Source organism: Sphaeramia orbicularis, chromosome 4 (genome assembly GCF_902148855.1).
Source record: "Sphaeramia orbicularis chromosome 4, fSphaOr1.1, whole genome shotgun sequence".
NCBI lineage: Eukaryota > Metazoa > Chordata > Actinopteri > Kurtiformes > Apogonidae > Sphaeramia > Sphaeramia orbicularis.
The window spans coordinates 47,675,147-47,697,646 of NC_043960.1; the positions used below are offsets into that span (position 1 = coordinate 47,675,147).

Here is a 22,500-nt window from a genome sequence, read left to right on the forward strand (position 1 = left end):
AATGACACTGATGATAATCTGACTTGAGGTATTGTTTTTATTTAAGGGAGTCGTTACAGTTCTACCCAAAATGTAAATAGCACTTGTTTTATACCATGTAACAATTAATTAATATGTCTAATAAAAGTTTACTAATGGTGTTCATATTAAGTGGGGGATTTATACTTAATTTACACAAAAACACTGGATAATGTAGAAATAAGCTAAATATATATCTAATAATTATTTACAAAGTTGTTCAGGTTAACTACATTACTATTAATTCATATTTACTTAATGGAAGTTAAAAATGCTACACACCTTAGTTAATTTACTCTTTAGTTAATTAGCATTAACTTTTAATAACGCTTATTGCTGAGTTAACCAACATTATTGAATGTACCAGTTCTGTATACATGTTGTTAATATGTATTTTTTTACTTGCATTCTACCTGTATGTTTGTTACTTATTTTTTTTCTCCCTAATAGTTAATGGAGACCCTGTTCTTTTTTCAGTTGTACTTGCAGCTTGCTAATGTTTCTGCTGTATAAATAATCATATCTGACTCATTTTAAAGGAATGAATGGTTATTTTAGTTAATCTGTCATTACTTTACCATCCTTATTCTTGCAGTTATTGTATTATTTCAAGACAATCATTTGTGTGTGTGTGTTGTGTGTGTGTGTCTATATCTATATGTATGTATGTATGTGTGTATATATATATATATGTATACATACACACACACACACACACATATATATATATATATATATATGTATATACATATATATATATATATATATATATATATATATATATATAATATATATATATATATATAATTTATGCATGACTTTAAAACAACACATCAGTCAGTGATTCCACAATGCCCCTGAAACATTAGCACTATAAATTTGATATTAATACTCAGTTCCCATGTAGATACTGTATATGTAGAACATCTCAGGCACAAGTTGGGAGGAAAATAGCCAATACCAAAATAAGTGCATGAAATGCAAATATGTTTGTGTTGTGGCTGTTTGTCTGACATGATGAAGGTTCTCATTAGACCAACAGTGGACTGTTGAACTTTAATATAATGAAGGTGATTAATGTAATTGATCAATTTATTTTTGACTTTATTAGGAACAGGAACTAATAGAAGAGAGCCCATCAGCCCTGTGCTCCAAGCCCTTCACTGGCTTCCAGTCAAGTTTAGAATTAAATTTAAAGTCCTCCTTCTTACATGTAAGATCATTAATGGTATGGGCCCTTCTTACCTCAAAGATGATCTGGTAACATACCATCCGAACAGAACACTTTCGTGTCAGAATGCAGGTCTACTGGTAGTCCTAGGGCCCTATCTCTAAAAGCACAGTAGGCTTTTAGTTACCAAGCTCCTGTCTTATGGAATCAGCTTCCAGCTAATATTAAAGGGGCCGACACATTCTCTACATTTAAGAGAAACTGAAAACATCCCTCTTTGAAAAAGCTTATGGTCAGGCTAGTTAAAAACAGACTGAACCAAACAGTTCAGTCTAAGCTGCCCTAGGAGCAATAAGGCTGGGGGTAGTACAGTGCACTGAGTCCTATCACCTGTTTCTGGTACTATGTACCACTTTAGTCTGTACTTATAATTTCCGGTATCGGTATCTAGTTTACGTAGTCTGTTCATCACTATTCACCTGGTGTCCCTTTTCCCCAGTCCCCTCTGGGGAGTGTCTACTGTTTCAGTTGTAGCTGCCTGGGGCCCAAAGATGACAGGATCTGAGGTGACTCATCTATGCCCCATCCTGACCTGTGACCCCGGACCTCTTCCCCCACCCTCACCTGTCTGGATGGACCTCCTCACCCTCACCTGTCTCTCATCTGACGAGATGGACCCCCTCATGTGCTCCCACCCTCCTGCATCTTTACAGACTTCAACTACATCTGCAAATGGATATCCATCAGTCCTGGTGCATCTATAGCCTGTCTGTCCATGGGAGTGGATCTCTCCTTCACTGTGGTTTTCCCCGAAGTTTTTCTTTTCCCACTGGGTTTTTGGAGTTTTTCGTTGCAGAGAAGGAGGGTCTAAGGACAGGGGTTGCCTGGGACATTAATCCATTTCCTTCATCTGCTGTTTATGTGACTGATGTTTTTTTTCATATCCACTAATTCTGTAAAGCCCTGTGAGGCCACCTTGTTGTGATATAGGGCTCTACAAATAAACTGAATTGAACTGAACTGAATTGAATTAGAAACCAGAATGCTGAACTTAACAAGTAAATAAAAATAAAGTCTAAGTAAAGGTCAATTAATAAATAAATATGTAACTGAACTTCACACTGCTACATACCTAATTCTAGGTCTGACTTTTTTTTTTGCACTATTTTAGTTGTGATTTTCAGTCACAATCAGTTGAGAAGCGTAATATCTTATATTTGATAATACCTGATAATCAGTTATGATGAAGTCTAGTTTTACCAATGGCTGCTCATTCTGCATAGTGAGTAAAAAAGTGTAGTAATGCCATTACAGAACAAAAAGAAAAGAAAAAAAAAAAAAAAACTACAGTGAAAATGTGATGCGTACAATCCTCCAGGTTGTGAAATCAACTGGGAAAAGAATCAACAAATGATGATGCTGAAAGACTAGATGGTTGCTCTTTGTGTTGATGGCATTAGAACCAAGATTAACATCAGCAAAATCAGCTGTGACTCTAAAGACACTAAAGAGATTTACTGCAGCCTCAAACTTTTGTAAAGATAACTAATCAAAATTGATTTAGAAGCTGATTCTGTTTCATTTTATGAAGATGATAGGATATATTATGCTAACAATATCAAAATGTGTCACCTTAGATAAAAAGAATATAGATTGAAAAATGTTTTATTCTGACAAAGGAATCAACAAAACATGTTCAAAGTGTTTCCTCTGAATTGATAAAAACTGGTGTAAAAGTGGAGACAAGCAAAAGAAAATATACCATCTAAGCCTCATTTACACAGACAAGTAAGAAGATCAAAAAGCACCGAACAAGGTCTCTTTAAAGTAATTGGATGACAACTAAGTGGCACTCAAAGAGGTAATCATGTTCTAAGGTGATCCTTTATTGTAATTTAGTCAAAGCATTTTTGCCTTCCTTTCTCTGCTCTTAATTGAGCATAAATTGCTCAAGAAGGATCTGTCTACTACTCAAGCTGCTTAGTTTTATCAGATGCCAGTGTAAGTCCCAGTGATCCCATTAGAGCAGAAAGAAGCTAATTTTTAAGTGCTCAATGTCATCTTACAGAACACACAGCTATGACCTCATGATGACGGGCAAGGCTAAACATACTTTACACGTTCTTGGATCATTTAACCCGCATTTATCTACTGTATTAAAACATTGCCACAAGCATTTTAGGAGTAGTATTGATTTTAACACTATCATTTAACACTATCATTCCGTATGTACTTGTCTCCAAAATGCACACCATGCAGACCCCCCCCCACTTGCACCTGGATCAAGCTTCTTTAGATCGCTACCAACTGTAAAATTCGGACCCCACTTTTCCTCTACCTCAAACTCAGCACTGGCTCACCCCAGGGCTGTGTGCTGAGCCCTCGTATGTCCTGTTCACCCATGACTGTACTCCATCCCACCCAACCACACCATCACCAAATTTGCTGATTATACCACAGTGGTTGGACACATATCCAATGGGGGTGAGAGCGTACAGGGCAGAGATCAATTAAACTGTCTATGTGGTGTACAGAAAACAATCTGTCACTGAACATCCTCAAAACCAAAGAACTTATCATGGACTTCAGGGAACACAGACAGGACCATGCCCCTCTCCTCATAAATGGTGAAGAGGTGGAAAGGGTCACCACCTTCAGATTTCTGGGCATCATATCTCTGCAGATCTCTCCTGGATGCCAAACACCAAGGCCATAGTGAGAAGGCCCAGCAGCGGCTGTACTTCCTGTCCTTAGGAAGAACAAACTGGACCAGAAGCTGCTGCTGGTCTTCTATCACTCCTCCGTGGAGAGCATCTTGACCTGCTGCTTGGGGATGTGGTATGCCAGCACCAGAGCTGAGGATAGGAAGGCTGTACAGAGGGTCATAAACACAGCCCAAAAAATCATCAGCTGTCCTCTGCCATCCCTGGTGGCTATCTCAGTCCTGCTGCCCCAGCAGTCAAGACCATCTCAGGAGATCCCTCTCACCCTGCCTATTACCTGTTTGACCTGCTGCCCTCTGGGTGGTGTTTTAGGTCAGTAAAAATCTAATCCCACACCACTGGACTTATGAACAGTTTCTTCTTCTTCTCCTACAGACTGTAAATACCACCATACCTCAAATGCAAGTTCACATGCAATAACCAATCACAGAACATGTGCCTCATGTCTAGAACATGCATGTTTACATTGTTTACCCAGTTACATTTGCACTGTTTGCACTGTTTAATACCTTGTTAGATTTGTACTGTTTACACTGCTTTAATACCTTGTTACATTTGCACTGTTTACACTGTTACATGGATGTTTACATTGTTTTCAATGGTACATTGCACATTTTTATACTACTTTTATATTCCCAACCCTTTCATACAGTATATCTCTAATTTGAACATATTTGGACTGCACACTACTTTGTATCTTATATTTTTCTAATATATGTCTTATCTTATTGAGTTGTTTTTAGATGCAAGTGCACTGTCGCTGGCAGAGACCATCTGCAGTTTTGTTGCACAACAAAATGGGGTAATGACAACAAGCCCATTCTATTCTATTCTATTCTATTCTATCTCTATTCTATTCTATTCTATGTTCCAGTTGAATTTCTATGATGCATGAGTCAGATCTAAGTAACCAATAAACTGGTTAATTTTTCACTTACAGGCTGCAGTGTGGACAGGGCAGCCCCATACAGGTGGACTTTGAACTTTCAAAGTCCACCTGTATGGACCTGGTTTAATTGTCATCATTAATAACTGTGTGATATTTTTAGGCCTGTGCAGGTTTGTACATGCTGGTTTAAGTGGTTCAACTAAAAAGAACAGAGCCATCATTAATATTACCACTAATTCCTGCACTTTGTTGAAAGAAAGATACTCTTAAGGTCGAACAGCTGTGTGGACAGTTTTCCATGAAGTGTCGTTTGTGCAGACCTTATTGGTTCAGAAATCTGTGTTGGTTCTTTGCTCTTGTTATCAGATGTTCTTGCCATAATCTACTTACCATACATTACCATAGTGTTTTTTTAAGCTGTTTAAACACTGGCTTTTCCAGGGACTGACAATAAGAAGCTCTTCCTATGTTTGCTTGAAAAAATTAAAGACATTTTACCAAAATGCAACAACATAGAATCAATGCAAAGGGTTTCAGCGCGGGTGTGGCATCAAGGGCACCGGTGTGTGGGGGTGTGGGTGTGTGTGTTGGTGGGGGGGCGGGGGTGCATACGCGGACCCACCATTAAGGTAAAGTAGGCGATTGCCTTAGGCCCCAAAAAGTAGGGGCCCCCAAACAGTTGCCTCCTCCCCAACCAACAGGGGCCAGGGCCACTGGACAGGTGTCATTGTACATTATAACAGTGTACTAAACAAACAAATAACAAACTGACTTCCCTAAAAACATCAGAATAACAAATTCACATTACCTGCCCCCTCCTTCCCTTCGCACTACAATGGACTGCTCCATGATGATTGACGAATGACTGATAGGAAGTCATGACTCATGTGGTTTGTTTATGAATGAGAAAACCGCGCTCGAGCATGCAAAATGAAACGGAGTTATCAAAGTGGGTCGGAGAAACGAAACAACGAGAGGACACAAAATACATAGCCACACTCCCAAAAGTGTCACAATTCTTTACGGTGTCGGTGGCACAACAGTTTGGAAAAAATGTCAACGAGCCCGCAGGAGCCGGAGCTTCTTAGCATGGCAGACTCGGAGCCTAGTTTCAGCGGGCTAGCGCGACAAGTTGGTGCAGAGTCAGGTGCTGTGAGGCCAGTGGTGGAGAAGCAACAAGTTTCAGCAACAAGCAGGACCTTCTTTCTTGGACATTTATGCAATGAAAAACATGGACATGGACTTACGACATAATGAGCATCCCCAATATGCAAGCCCGGATTAACCATATGGGCAACTGGGCAATTGCCCAGGGGCCCGCGATGTCTGAAGGGCCCTGGGTAGCTCGGGCATAACGAAAATATCTGGTTATCTTTTGCTTATAAATGAAACTGTCCGCTGTCCGGAGCCAATGCACTGCACAGAAACCCTGCTCCTGTCTGTGACCGTGAGCTGAGACCCTCTCCTCATTGGTCAGTCCAAAAAGCAAATCAGCTGTGACGCAAATCAACGTGCGTGCACTGAGCGGGATGTGAGACGTCAAGAACTATGCGACATACGTACGCGAATCAAAACGATGTTTACATTGCACTTACTTTAACTCTCTTGTTGAATTCTGAGGTGACAAGTGGATTTCTGTTTAACTCTTTCTTCGCCAATGACGAGATTTTCGTCACTCCGTGTTTTCACTGTTATACTTTAGTTGAAGCTGTTGCGGATCATGTGAAATACTTTCCTTAGTCCAAAAACAGACAGTTAAGCCGTTTTTTCGGAAAAAACGGACCGGTTTAACGTTCTCGCACTGGAGTCTCCGTATCCCATGGCAACGCATCCAGCGGCAGTCACTGAATGAGGAAATGCAGACTGTGCAGGAACCGCACGCAGTTTCAAAGCCTTAAAGATGATTATGGAGACAGAGTCTGACAATTCAGTGTATGATGGAGCTACAGAAGAACCATTTAGAGACAGGAATGGAGAAACAGAAGGTGAGGGAGACGGACACGGAACACGGGAAACACGGATCGGCTCAGGTCCGACACGGAGATTGGGGGGGGGGGGGGGGGTGTCACGGAGCGACACAGAAAAAATGACAGACAGGAGGAAGAGAGAAGAGACATTTCTAGGGGACATTCAAGGAGAAGACAGACAACCAGACGTGGGAGAAGATAAAGGACAGCTAGTGTTCATCTGTTAGAGTGAGTTCAGATTCAGACTGAGGACACAGATGTGGTTCAGCTCCATAATGTCAGTGGGGACACAGGTAAGACAGTGTTTGATTTAGCTTCTGTATGAAATAAATAAATATACATATATTCATGCAAAGATAAATAACTACATGTCCATATAATTATTTACAGATCAAACACAGCAGCTGGTCCAACAGAGGTGTACAGCCAAGCAAAGGCCAGAAATCTACAGTATAGTGAATTTGTTTCTTTTTTTCTTGAAAATGAGGAATATTGAAGTGTTCATATCAAAAGCTAAACTAATATGTTGTTACTTATAACTGATGTATGCCAAAGTGTAAAGTTAGAAGGAACCTGGTGCTTTAGAAGATGTTTGGTCTAAAGTTTGGTGTGGATTCCTCTAACATTTTGTGGAATGATGGGATATCTTAGAGCTGTTTGTTTATTATATTTTGTTATAATTATTTATTTTGTGATTTTGAATACAGTGTTACTGTTGGTAAAGAAGAGTCAAAAATGTAAATAGGAAATCAGTTTTATCTTGAAATCAATGTCTTCGAAAAAATTCAATTTTCTCAGTTTTTTGCTCTAAATTCATTTTTTCCTGAAAATGACCAATATTCAAATATTCATATCTCACGAACGAATGAAGATAGAATAAAATCGTCTTTTGTGTTTAAAAGTTGAAGTTCTGTTCTTTCTTTTGATGTATTCAGTGTTCACATACTCCTAACACAACATTTTCAGTCAGCCTCCAAAGATTAGTGAAAATGACCAAAAAGGCTGGCGCTGGCTACCAACTCACTGGAAAATGCTCTGGAGGGGAAAGAGTTAAAATTCATATCTGAGTCTATCAGATGATGTTTGTGTTTGTCTGTGGGCTTTTTCTGACGATTCAATACATTTGTGTTGGCTAAAAGTGTTCTTAAATAAATACTGGATACTTTGGAAATGGTTTCTTATTTATTTTTGTGAAAATGGAGGACACTTCCCTCTCTTTCTAATGTAGTGGATCAATTTTAGATTATACTGATGCTAATGTGTTTTGTTTTCATATCATCATATACAAGTGAGTGGCCTTGACAAGAGGCTATAGTGGTGCACTTGTAGTTCTACGAGCATTTACACATTTGTACATCAAAATGCATTTGATGATAGTTAGATATTGAAGTTTGGGGTATATTTACATATATTCCTGGAACTTATTCTGTATTTTGCCAGATTATAGGGATCCTGGGTTGTGATGATGGGGCCCTTGAATATTGTTGCCCAGGGTACAATGAATGTTAATCTGGCCCTGCCAATATGTATTTGTATGTGCAAACTTCCACTTACTCCCTCTCAGCTCTCTCCGGATTATCACTTGCAATGAATATGTAAATAGTTACCATTTCATTAATCGGCTAAAATTTACTTAGGGCGTCAAATGAGTGGCCATTTTTGTCAAAAAAAAAAAAAAAAAGTTGCAAGAAATGCATAGAACTGTGTTGAAATGATGCTAATATTGTGCACAGACTATTGATATTATTTGACAGTGGAAGCTATATTTTCAGAAATGCTGGATTTTGAATAGCACGTGTATGTGAAAACTTGCTGGTGGACGGACGTGACATTACCCATGATGATCTGGTCAGTACCAGTACTTTATTTGTAATAAACTTATGTACTTACTATTACTATGTAATTATCCTCTTATTCATAAAGTTAGTATTGTGGATCTAAAACAATAACAGTTGACACAAAAACACAAAATGTGGCAGTGGACGGATGTGACATGGTTGTTACAGATCCCATCATACTGATACTCAGCAGCCATGTCACCGTTTCCAGAAATGATCCCTGTGCAAAAACTAGTATCATAATTATTTATTGTTAGTTTATCGTCATACTAAAGCAATAATATAGATTTTTTTTAAATTTTTTTTAATAAAAATGTTTATTATTAGAAAACTGTTGATTTAAAAAGTGACGCGTGACATTCTTAATGTATTTATTGGCATAACATAAGCAGGATGGATCAGCTCGATACTCCATATTGCAACCTGTAAAAAAAATAACGTGATAAGTAGTATATAATCTTGTAAGAAAAATAGGGGAATCTAAAAGAATAGAATATTTGTTTTTAAGGTAAATTCAGTTAAAATATAACTTGGCCATTTGTGACATGAAAATATAGCATTAATTGTGATGAAATTGGACATTTTTTACCTGAAAACTAGTTCATATGATCATCAACACGTTGCAACAGAACTGAAATCCTGTAAATTTGCATAACTTGCATTTACCAACACAGAGTTCCTTTGGGGATTCACTTATACTGATTTCTTATGCACAAAGACATAAATAAGACCTCTAAGCAAATTTTAGCCGTAATACAATCTCTCTCTCTCACACACACACACACTCTCCATGTACATAAACTCTCCCTGTTTCTCTCTCTTACACGCACTGAAGTATGTCATCTTTGCACACCATCATCTTCTTCCCATCTCCACGCTTTTCTTCTCAAACACACTGTGTATAGTTATGATTTGGCATATTTTGTTTACTTTTGTTATGTTGTAATTGTTCATTCACACACCACAGTCTCTTTCTCTCTGTTAGAAAGAAACATACACATCTGGTTTTTTTTTAAATAAATATGTGGCATTTTCACATGAAGCAGTGTTATAACCGAAACTTTATTATCTCATTCTGTCCCTGTCCTTTTAGTGCAAGGTTATTTAATGATAGGTGCCTTTGAGGTGGCCTTTTCAGCTTTTGTGTTAAAAGAACAGATGAAGAGGGCCCCTGGCTATGTTTACCTTAGGCCCCCAGTTTGTTGAGTCCGCCACTGGGGGGCTGCGTGGGGTGGGGGTGGCATCGAGGTCACCGGTAGGCAAATCCGCCCGGATTACACTAAACTCTTCAGTAGCTTCATTTTCTTTAACCTGGCCTCTTCCTACCCTCTATCACAACTCACTGACTCGTGCTACCGCTGCAGAAAAGTCGACTCGTGGGCCAAACCAACTGAAACATTTGGGAGGGAAGAATTCCCTCACATGGTAGAACCCATTGAATCTACTGTGATGTAGGGGCTGTGCTGTCAAATGAATGGAGAATGAATGCAAGGAGAAGATTAGAGAAGTGACAGATAAGTGTCAAAATTATTTTTCCCATCCAACCAGCCCAAAATCCAGATTGACATGAACACCGGCCCATCGGGAATCCTCCCGATGTTCCCGATTAGACTCTCTGCCATTGGCAGACTGTTTGAAATGGGCATATGTAAAGTGAGCATGAATGGTTAAGCAAGCATGAATGGTCTTAGACACCTCCAAGAAAACATCCTGAGGGATTTTCTATATCATCCTCATTTACAAACTAAAATACCTGATCAGCAGCTGTATACGATGAACAGCACAGAAAATACTTCATCTGCACCACTCAAAATGTTTGACTTATTCATGATAAAAGGGGACACATCTTTTATTTATATATTTTTGTTGATTGTACATTTTTTTTTCTCTTAAATGCTTTTGTAGCTCATACCATTAGAGTGCTTCCGGAAATCACAGAGTAGATTGAACAAATCGTGGCAGACCCTTCCTTGTAGTCTATTTCATGATAACAACTAACAGAGATCAAACCTCAATTTTTGTGTCGATCTCTGGGACAGGGACAAATATCAAGCTTACGCAGACTTAATGTGACATCTGTAATTTCTTCTTTGAATATAAGAAAAGACAAACTACCTTTAAATTGTATTAATATAGGATATTAAATAGCGTGAACAAATGTACTTTAATAAACAGAATATATATCAGAATATAAAATACACATTTGAAGTTCAAAATCTTTTGCATCTGCAGATAGAGTATAAATCATTCTGTACCCACAGAAAACCAACATCCCAGGGGATGGTGGATAAAGGATCTTATCATTTCAAAAACTTATGTAATAAAATGACAGAGAAAGTAAAAATAGATGCAATATTTACAAAAGATTTACAAGATGTAAATTAAACTTCAATTCAATCAATGTCCACTGTACGCACCAAAGGAATGAAGGACAAGGAATGTTATTTTATTTTTGGGAAATAACTGGAAACATTTGGTAAATTAACTAAATTCCAAATAAGCAAATGAACTATAATGCTGTTTAATACAAATATTAGTACATTTCATAAAAGCAATAGCCTTAAATATGTTTAAACCTTGAGTTGCTGAATATTAAATACTGGGCTGTAAGCCGATTTGTATGATCTGTGATTAAATTTCGGATAAATATTGTTTTTCCTTTTCCTCAATTTGATTGCTGTCCTCCTTCTCTATGCATTTCCTGTTCCCGGTATTAACTGGTATTAACTCAGCCTGTGTTCACACGCTGCCTGATATTTACACCAGGCCTCAGTTATTTTCCCTATTTTTAAACAGTGCTGTACAAATAGACCTGCTAAATGTGAAGTATTGCAATACATTTTTGTAGTTCCTGATTACTTTCATGCTTAATCACCACAGTGGTACATTGTATTATCAGCAGTATGATTCTGAAGAACATGTTTTTTGCGGTTGATGTATTAATTAGTGGTTGTTCATTACAATGTGAGATGAATTCAATGTTTGTATGACAGTCTCACAGTATCACTTTGAAATATTTATTGGGGATAGTAGTTAATAGTTTAAAATCTTATAAAATCAGGTGCAAAAACTTTATAATCATGAATAAGCTGTTACAACACATTAGAAAACAAAAACAATTATGACCTGTACTTTGCCACGTAGCGAGCCATCATTAACCTTTATGGTTTTAACCTCAAATTTCAGCATTAGCTTCCAGTTTTACTACGTCAGATCCAGAGGTTGGGTTTAGCATCAGCTCAACCCTGATCCATCACAGATGGTTCTGATCTGTCATACTCCTGTGCCTCCACCTCTTTAATCCAAGTACAGTGTACTTCCAGTTACAAAAATGCCAGTATGCCATCAGAAAAAAATCCTAAACCACTGGCTTCAAAACTACAGTTCAGAAATCAATGATTTGTGCTGTGAGGTGGACTGCAACTGAGAAGAAATGATAAACATGAGAGATGTAGAAATGAGAGAAGCGCTCATATAAATGGTGAGAAGACTGTAGGCAGTTCACATGCTAACAATTACCAACAAAGAGTCAAAGCCTGACAACAAAGTTATCTAGTGATCCATCTTCAAAAGGTCCAAATAAAACATATAAGACCAGAGTGACTCTCGGGGGGGGGGGGGGGTTCAGTCTACGTCTATAATTTTTGGAGCCAGTCCCAGTGGCTGTCACCGATATTAGATATTAGAAAGACACTTCCCCAGTGGCTGCATTTCATGACCTGTTGGTAAGAGTGTACTTTTCTGATAACTTGTGCCAGCAATGCTTTAACTAAAAATTTAAGCAAAATGGGCACTCTACTCTTGTGAATTAAGTATTATGATCTATAAAATGTAAACTCACATTGTTGTTGGTGGTACCTGATCTGTGTTGGTATCGTAAATGAGTTATATAAAGGAACCTCTTTTGCAGGTCATAAACTGCAATAGCTCTAGTGAATAGTTTAATATACTGAAGACCTAAGGGACAAGAAAAGGTAAGGTTAGAAAGTAGAAAAATTTAACAGTACCAATCGTGCTAAATAGTGAACCTCATTCAGTGTATGAAAGCTATGTGTTTATTATAACCCAATTAATGTCCTCTTTATGAACCATTTATTAATCCTTTATATAGTACATTTATTATAAAACATCACACATTTTCCACTTCAAGTTCTAAACTGTGTGGAAAAAGTGTGATGTCTGTTCATCTTACTTGCCACAGAATTAATTCCATTAACTCCGACATTAATCTCTCCCTGGAGTGTTTTTTTTTGTACCACCCAGTAGTTTATTAGAAATCCAGTAGTTTGCATTTAAACTTTGTGGTTTCATCACCACAAAGGGGGTCAACAGAATATTTTCAAGGGCAGACGTTGTTTCTGAGTTCCAAATTCAGCATCCAGATCTGATTTCATCCTGAGGTTCAGACCAAGGGTCCGGGCTGTGTTTAGCCATTTGTTGTTCCAGTTTTTCTCGCAGTTTGTGGAAAGCGGGTCTTCTGCGTGGTTCATGTTCCCAGCAAAGCTTCATGAGGGCGAAAACTCCAGGAGGGCAGTCGTCAGGGGCATCCATGCGATAGCCCCCCTCCACACTCTCCTTCACCTCCTTCAGAGACTGTACCAGAGGAGAAAAATATGTGATATTAGTTTGGAATACAAGTTAATAAAACACAAATTATTTCCAGTTGTCTACCTTTGGTTATACATAAGAATTGCAGCATTATAAGATAAGACTTTTTGATCCCACCATGGAGAAATTTCACAGTTGACAGCAGCAACATACAACACACCAGTGCAAAAAACAGGTAGAAAAAAAAAACAAAAGTGAGAGTGAAATATAAAGGAAAAAGAAAAATTTGGTATTTGTATAAGTAAATATTTATTTAAATACAGAATTTAGAATTAAACATTCTTAAATTTAATAATATTTACACATTTACATTATTTACATTGTGGTATTCACATTACAAGATGTCTTTTACCTGCTGTTCATAACAGAATTTTAACAGTATAAACCATAGCAAGTGAGCTGTCAATCAAAGCCTTCTATTATCCATAAAATCTGACGAATGGAGGTATATCAGACGGATGACAACGACATCATATTTAATTGGAAATCAAGGCAGTTATTACACATCCTGCATATAATTATCTACAGCTGCTGCAGAAATATTATAATCAATTATACTGATATTGCTATATATTGATGATATTGTTCATTTCAATTAAAGCTATACTGTATGATGTGTCATTTTTACACTTTTGTCATCTTAAAATGCTCCTAATAAGCGTGTGTCAAACTAAAATGTAAAAGAAATCCACCAGGTATTGAAACTCAAAAATGTTTAATTCTCATATATTGCTCATATTTCTGATAAAATTCTGACCATTTCTAAGATACACCTTGTGGTGCTCCTGGACACATCATCAGTGATGTAACCTGGGATCTCAGGGGGTTTCGGGTCTTTCAACAATCAGACCCCCTCCTCCAGGCGACCCAGCTGGGGTTGATCAGGCCCCAGCTTGTGTCCAGGTAGTATTACCCTACTTTCCACTCCTCTCCCCTCTTGATCCACAGCCACCTTGACGCCATTTCTGCTGCGTCGGTGGCCACCTTAATGGCCCTTCGCTGGCTGGCCCCTGTGATGCCCAGCATCTTGTAGGCCCTGCAGAGGGACTGGCCCACAAATCCTCGGCATCCTACTTCAATGGGTTGGCATCTTGTTTTCCAACCGTTGTTCCAGCACTCCTCCACTAGCTCGGCGTACTTTGTCCTCTTCCTCTCATTTTATTTGGTCCAAATGAAATAATTAGCCAAGCCTGGCTGTGCCTCCTGTCAATCATCCATTACGGCCGTCCCGCATCCGATCCACTATCGCCGTCCCCGCATCCGATATGGGTACCTCGGAATCTGACGCTTCACTCGCGCTGCCTCTCCTGTCACTGACCACAGTCTCCTGTCTAGGATGTTTATGGATAGGACTCAAATGCACATGAAGGGAAAAAAATTTGATTTATTAACAGAAACAACCAACCAAGGGGAACAAACAGGAGTCCGGTGCATGAAGGATGGAGATGAAGTCCAGTGCACCAGACTCCACAGACAGGTCTGGACAAAGGTGAGCTTTAGGACCACAGGACTCATACAGTTACATTTACGTAGTGTCATACAGTGCATGATGATATAGGATGATAAACGCATGGACTATGAAACCTCAAATGTCCACGGAAAATTCGCGGAGGCCGCACATTCACAGTGCGCGTGCCCATCGCCTGGGTACCTCATCTCCCAGTTCATGGGGTGCAATGAAGACACCAACCCAGCACTGCACAGACCAGACCCTTAAATACAGGGTCTACTGATGAAACAGGAGCTGCGGCAGCTGGATGACGCATGTGGTTACTGTGGGAGGGGTCCGCAGACACGCCAAAGTGGACCGGACCTCCACCTCCACCTCCGTTTCCGCCATGCGCATCAGGTGAAGAGGAGAGCGTCAGACCTCAGGCAGAGGCAAGGTTGTTATCGTTAACGAAAACGAACAAAATCACGAAAACTAAAATTGAAAAAATATTTTCGTTAACTGAAATAAATAAAAACTCTAATTAAAAGAAAAAAATGATAACTAATTGAAACTGTATTGTGAGCTTACAAAACTAACTAAAATGTATAAAAATTATGGATAAAATTTCCTTAGTTTTCGTCTTTGTTAATGTCGGATTGATATGAAATAGATTTATTTCAATCCAGCAATTTTAGCTAGCGGCACCATACGACACTTCACAGTCTATCATGTCTGGTCACTTGTGGTTTTGAGTCGTCTTCTGGTCCCCACTCTACCTGGAACATACAGACTAAAGCTGGGACAAAGCAGCAGAGTCCTGTATGGGATTTACTTAAGTGATGCGTGAGGTTGTTTTGGTTTTTTTTTTGCTCACTGTGTGTGCATGAGTGACAGAGACAGACTGGAGCTGAATGACAGAGTCAGACAAGTGTAAACATCCAGGTAAAGGATGAGAGTTTAGCACCATGAAAAGGCCTTCCAAGCCCTTAACTGCACAGTTTAGAAGAGGAGAAAAGAGGAGGATGAAAACTAATCTAATTACAGAGGTATGTGACCTGTTATAATGTTAAAAAAGTTTGATGTTACTAGCTACAGCTAGCTGAACTGAAATGAAGCAAAGTTGGCTAATAATGGAAATGTAGATGATTAAGATATGACATATCTGCTAAGGTGTGGTTTACTATTGTTGAACTGGGTTATATGTTTATATGTGGATTATATATATTTCTATATGGTTTATATGTTTGTATGCGGTTTACTGCTGGTTAGCCGATTTATATATGTTTCTGTTTGGTTTACTGCTGGTTGGCTGGTTTATATATGTTTCTATCTGGTTTACTGCTGGCTGCTTTGTGCATCTCCTCTCACGCTTTGCACATCTTAGCATTGTTTTCATGTAAGTGATGTGTGTATGGATCACACCCCCCCCTGCTATAGGGAATTTATACATTGTACTGTACATGTGTTTGTGTCTCTGCTCAGTCAATGAGCCGCCCTAACCAGACCCCCAAATAAAGTGTCCAGGGTAACCCACTGATCTGCGCCTCACTAATTTCTTTGAATAGGATGGTGAGGAAGATAAAATATATGAAATAACTAAAACTAAACTAAACTAAACTAAACTAAAACTAAGCATTCAGAAAAAAAACAATAACTAATAAAAACTAGCAAACCTGCTCTAAAAACTAATTAAAACTAACTGAATTAGAATTAATTATAGAGAAAAAAAGTAAAAACTACTTAAAACTAAACTATAATTAAAAATCCAAAACTATTATAACCTTGGGCAGAGGGAAGCAGAGGGAGGCGGGTTGTTCATGTTCAAATTTTTACTAAGTGCTGTGAGACATGCCACATTGGTAGGTATAGCTTTAAATGAAGAATCTTTAATTTTAGAAAATGAACATCTCCACTAATTCATACTTTTCATGAAAAAAAGTTGATTTTGTTTTTCAGATTTTACAAGGCGCTGTGAACTTCCACATTTACATAATTTTTTATCCTAAGAAAATCCACGACACAAGTCAGGAAAAGCAGGGAATTCTGGATCAATCAGCATTGCATGAGTCAGTAATGTGTGGATTTTGATGCACAAGCTGTCCTGTTTATTTTTCCATCCCCTTGTCTGTTTGCTTCCGTAGCTGACAGAAAATAAATGGCAGAATGCCCAGGTTAAAGGGGGAATATCAACTTGACCTACATAATCAGTCTGTGCATTTGTTAAATAGACTCTTAGCAGGTCATTGTCTGCATTTAATAGGACACCTCCTGAAGTATGGAGTGAAAGACACAACTAGCTTTGTTGTGTCAAATGTAGCCTGATCTTGCTAACCCTGCAGAACTGTTGACCAGTGAGTAAATCAGCTCAGCGGGCAAGAGACGAGATTAACAGTGACCGCTGTGACAAACTGAGACATATTTAAACACCACTTCCTACTCACTTCCTGTCCTGTGTCTTCACTAGCATTAACACGTCACCTGATCTCAGTGACCTCTCTTTTAGCCTGCTACATTTACTGCACAGGTGAAGAGAATCTCCCTCATTCTGCAACAGCTGCAGGTATATCCGTTTACATGCACAGAATAGAGTTAATTCAAAGTATGATCCTGTCACAGTCTAACAATACATTGATTTTAGTGAGCTCCTTCTCAATGCCAAATTTCTAACCTTACTGACATACTACCATGACCAGTGGCCTGAAGTCTTTCCTGCTCAAAACAGTTAAGTCAATCCACAGATGATGTCGCCAAGTGATAATATCCCCAATGACGTCAAGGTGGCACAATAACATGATTACATGACATGATTAAGTTGGTACGACTGGAAGCCAACAGGGGATGCTAACAAGACTTAAAGTCAGTTGAATTGAGGACGTTGACACTTTTTCATTCGTAAGCATTGACAAAAAGACAAAAATTGCAGACCAAATTGCATTTATGTGCTCTTTTTCCTCCCAGCAAACAAAATAATTTTGTGCAAGTAAATGTGTGTTTCTGCAGTATCCAAGATGCACTTTTCATTTCACACATGAATGTACGTTCTGGGCAACAGTACATACCATCTTTGGATATGGCTGACGACCATAAGAGAAGATCTCCCACAGAAGAATGCCATAACTCCAAACATCGGACTGGTGGAGAATTTCTGCAAATTTAGAACAAATTTACAATCTGTAAAACATAATCATACATTCGTAACTCATAAATCAAGATTTCTTATTAATCCTGTCCTTATTAAAACCTAAGTACTGAGCTATAGTTAATTTAGAAGTATTTCTTTTAACATTTTAAGTTAAATCAAGATCATTCTCTTTTTGTATAATTGTATATTTAGTGTTTTTTATGCAGTGATATGATTTATACAGTCTCGTTAGTTTTATTAATAGTGGTCCATACATGCACCAATTCTATAATTGTACATAGCAGTTCTTATGTTGGAGCTGGTTGTTGGAGTCCACACTGCAACCATAACAATAAACCACAGAGGTGAACAACATCATTGTGAACTCTTTTTGAGCAATTTGATGAATGATGTATGACCACACTCACAGTACATCTGAATTTACAGGAAATCATGTTCAACATGTCACATTAGCACTATATGTCACTACTTAAACTTTTTTTTTTTTTTTTTTTTTTTATCTTACTCTTAATTACAAGAAAAATTTATAAGAATATTCTCTCAGTGAGTTGGAATTGCTTCTGGCAACCATGTGATCCTCAGAAAATAAATAAATGGATGGATGGATGGATCCTTCTTTCTCCCACTGTCCAAAAACATTACCCTAACATTACTGGATGAATCTATGTCACCAATAGGTGTGAATGTGAGATTCAATGGCTGTTCATCTAGGGCTGTGCAATTAATCGAAATTCAATTACGATTTCGATTATTACACTCAACGATTACAAAAATTCTGTAATCGAGAAAAAACGATGATTAATTTCTTTTTTTCTACAGGTGATTAAATTGGTTTCCACCTGGGCAGGCTGATCCGCCTATGATTGGACCAAGAAGACTCCAGCCAGCCAATCAGAGCTAAGAACACCTTTGAAAAGCTTCCCCTGAGGACTTCACCCCCTCTTTCTTCGTCTTCCTGCTGCCATGACAGTCTTTGTGTGAGCCATTTTATTTTTGTTTGAAGGCTGTTTGGTGTGAGGTTCGGGACTTAGGTGAGTTTAGGGCACCCTATACACTTTTGCATTTCATGCAGCTTCCTCTTTTGTTTAGCTCACTAGGGTTATTGGTTGGTGCCACCCATGTATGTTTGAGACCGCAGTTTATAGATAAGTTTAGGTGTTCCTTTTGCTTTTTTTTTTTTACACTTTGACACTCAGTTAGGCCCTGTTTGTTCTATTAATTTCATTTATTTGGCACAACTACACTGTACCGGCCTCCACCACATTTCTCAGCCCTTTGTGTTTTCTAGCAGCCGCATTTTGAGTTATTAAAGAAATAAACAAATTACTTGTACATGACTAGTGCTGACGCTTCTTTGTTGACTGTCAAGTTACTATCCAGCGTTTCTGTGACGTAACATCCACCACCACTATGTCAGGCTGATTGGCCATCATCATCTTGTTGGTCTGGATGTGGAAGTCCCACAGGATCTTGGCTAGTTTGTTCTCTGTCACCTTCGGGGGTGTCTCCCATCTGGACCCTGGGACCTCCAGTCCATACTCAGTACAGATAGGTACACTATGTCCGCTACCTGGTTATGCCATTCCATGTATGCCTTGCCTGCCAGCATCTTACACCTGCTGTCATGTGCTGGACTGTCTCAGGGGCTTCTCTGCACAGCCTACCCCTGGGGTCTAGTCTGGTGTGGTAGACTCTGGCCTCTATTGCTCTGGTGTTCAGGGCCTGTTCTTGTGCAGCCATGAGTAATGCCTCTGTGCTGTCTTTCAGTCCAGCTTATTTATATATATATATATATATATATATATTATATGTGTGTGTGTGTGGTGTATATATATATATATTATATATATATAATATATATATATTATGTGTGTGTGTGTGTGTATATATATATATGTGTGTGTGTGTATATATATATATGTGTGTGTATGTGTGTGTGTATATATATGTGTGTGTAGGTGTGTATATACTGTGTGTGTGTATATGTATATATGTGTGTGTGTGTATATATATATATATGTGTGTGTGTATATGTATATATGTTATATATAGTGTGTGTTATATATGTATATATATATGTGTGTGTGTGTTATATATATATATATATATATATATATATATATATATATATATATATATGTATATGTATATGTGTATATATATGTGTGTGTGTATATATGTATATATATGTATATGTGTATATACAGAAATCACAGCTGTACCCTGCGCATGCGTGGCGTCTGTCAAACCGCCGGCGGATCTACTCTCAGAAATCCAGCATTTTAACTACTTATTCTTGCCTTTCAACGCCTACTCACTTGAACCCAACTCTTAACCGTGTCTTTTTAACTTGACGCTATCAACCCAAACCTTCATCAGGACAGGTCAGTATTGTCAGTGGATCCTTACCTCTGGCTGTCACCCACCGCTTCCCGCGCTCTGCCCGGTATCTCGCTGCTTCCACCATGGCGTCATCTCATCAGCTGGAGATAGTCCTCTCGTCCAAGCAAACAAAACCCTGGTAAAGGCTTACCAAACTATCGCGGATCTCAAAGAGGAATACTGCGCCTCTCCGCAGAACTCGCGGAGAAAAATGCCCAGCTCTGTGGTTTCTCCAGCCGTTCCCACACTGTCCAGTCTGTTCCTGGAAAGCGCAGAGAAGCCCAAAGCCTCCTGTGATGATACGGTGTTATGGGATCCTTCCTCTGCCTGTTCTCGCCCCCCGTGTTCTACACCTGGTCTGAAGTGGTGATTCGTGGCCGCAAAAAGAACACCAGCAAAGACTCACCACCGCCGACCATCAACACATCAAACCGCTTCGCCGTCCTGTCCGTGGAGAACGCTCCGGCTCCCCCCGCCACGGCTGGTGTGCCCCCCATCCCACTGGCTCTGTCCCGGAACCGGCTCCTGCTGACACCGTGGCTGCCACCGAGCTGATTACCGGCGACGGTCCTAAAGCCGGTCCTCCTGTGAAGCCGTCGAACAAGGGTCCCCGCTCCTCGGCCCGCTCCTCTGCCCGGCGCCGCCTCCTCGAGAGGCCGTCCGCCGTCACACTGACGGTCCACCCGTGGAATGTCCACCTAGAGAGACCAGGAACCCTTCACCTTCAACACCGTCTCCTCGACCACTTTTCCCTCCGACCACCGCTATCCTCGGGGACTCCATCATCCGTCACGTCCGTTTCTTAACGCCATAACCAGGTGTTTTCCTGGTTCTACCGTCACCTCCATCCTCCATGAACTGCCTCAGCTGCTGGTCTCACTGCCGTCCACCGTTACCCGGATCATAGTTCACGTGGGCTTCAATGACACTTCTCTTCAACAGTCCGAAGTGACAAAGTTCATTTTAAAAACCTCTTTGATAAACTGAAAGGATCCGGGAAGGCTGTTTTCATTTCCGGGCCCCTCCCCTTTTGCCCGTGGTGTGGGCCGTTTCAGCCGACTCCTCAGCCTGAACACCTGGCTCCAGTCCGCCTCTGCTCTGAACGGCTTCAGTTTTATTGATAACTTAATCTGTTCTGGAACCGCCCCTCCTTCTACAAGTCCGATGGTGTCACCCCTCTAGACTAGGCAGCAGGGTCTTGGCTCAAAACATCCAACACACTGTCCTGACCAAACCACACCCACCACCAATGTGACTATGCCCTCCCTCTTCTGCTGCAGTTCCACCTGCTCCCCTGTGGTCACATCTAATATCACCACATTCAGAGTCTCCTATAAAATCTATAAAATCTGTAGTGAGAATAAACAAACACCCCAACTGATCTATCCTCCTCTCCCAGGCCCTCACTGTCACCTGTCAACTAACCACCTCAGTGAATTCCTCTTCTCCTTCCCCATCTCCAGCAGCCTACACCCTCTGCCTTGATCTTCCCCATTCCTGTCATATCCAGGTCTCGTATGGGGTTTCACTCTGCCTAAAAGGCAATGTAGGTGGTTGACACAAATCCCATTACACACAGCGGACACGAACACCATGATGTCACCCACCTAGCCGGTTTGGATTACTAAATGCACGTTCCATTGACAATAACTCCTTCTCCCTAAATGAGCTTTTTACCAACAGGAACTTGGATGCATTATTCTGACGGAGACGTGGCAAAGGGATGGGAGTTCATTCATTTAAATGAACTCTGGCCCTCCTGGCTGCTCTGCTGTTGGTCAGCCCCGCCCCTGTCGCCGGGGCGGTGGCCTTGCTGTAGTGCACCAAGACAAATACATATGCAGAGGGATGAGCACGATGACTTTCCCTCATTTGAGTCACAAATGATCAAGATTGGCTCATCCAGTGTGTTTTACTGTTTCTTAATCTACCGTCCCCCTGGCCCTGCTGGTGCCTTCCTTAAGCGATTTCAGTGATTTCCTTACATCAATAATAAAACTGGAGAAGGTTTTAATTCTTGGGGATTTCAATCTGCACATCGATAACAATTCATCCAGCCCAGCAATGGAACTTTTAGCCATGACTGACACTTTTAACCTCAAACAACATGTATCTGGCCCCACCCCCAAGAAAGGACATACCATGGACCTGGTATTCTCATTGGGCTTACACGTCACCAAATGTGTGTGTTGAGGATGTCCACTTGAAGTGATCATGTGGTGTGTTTTTTTGACTTATGTGTGCCTCTTGAGCCCAAGCCTGCACCTAGAAGGGCCAAGAGGAGGATCATTACAGAGTCCACAGCCCAGGATTTCCGTGCCCTGTTTAAC

At 39.8% G+C, this 22,500-nt stretch overlaps 1 protein-coding gene across 1 annotated transcript in view; it reads right to left on the reverse strand.

Moving 5' to 3' along the window:
• Nucleotides 1–12,830: 12,830 nt before the first annotated feature.
• Nucleotides 12,831–22,500, reverse strand: part of LOC115417915 (megakaryocyte-associated tyrosine-protein kinase-like) — a 27,999-nt gene continuing 18,329 nt past the window's right edge. The window contains exons 11-12 of the mRNA XM_030132139.1: nucleotides 17,706–17,791; nucleotides 12,831–13,199 (exon numbers count right to left, since the gene is read on the reverse strand). Coding sequence (XP_029987999.1) covers nucleotides 12,978–13,199; nucleotides 17,706–17,791 — 308 coding nt within the window. The 3' untranslated portion in view covers nucleotides 12,831–12,977. The remainder of the gene's footprint in view (nucleotides 13,200–17,705; nucleotides 17,792–22,500) is intronic.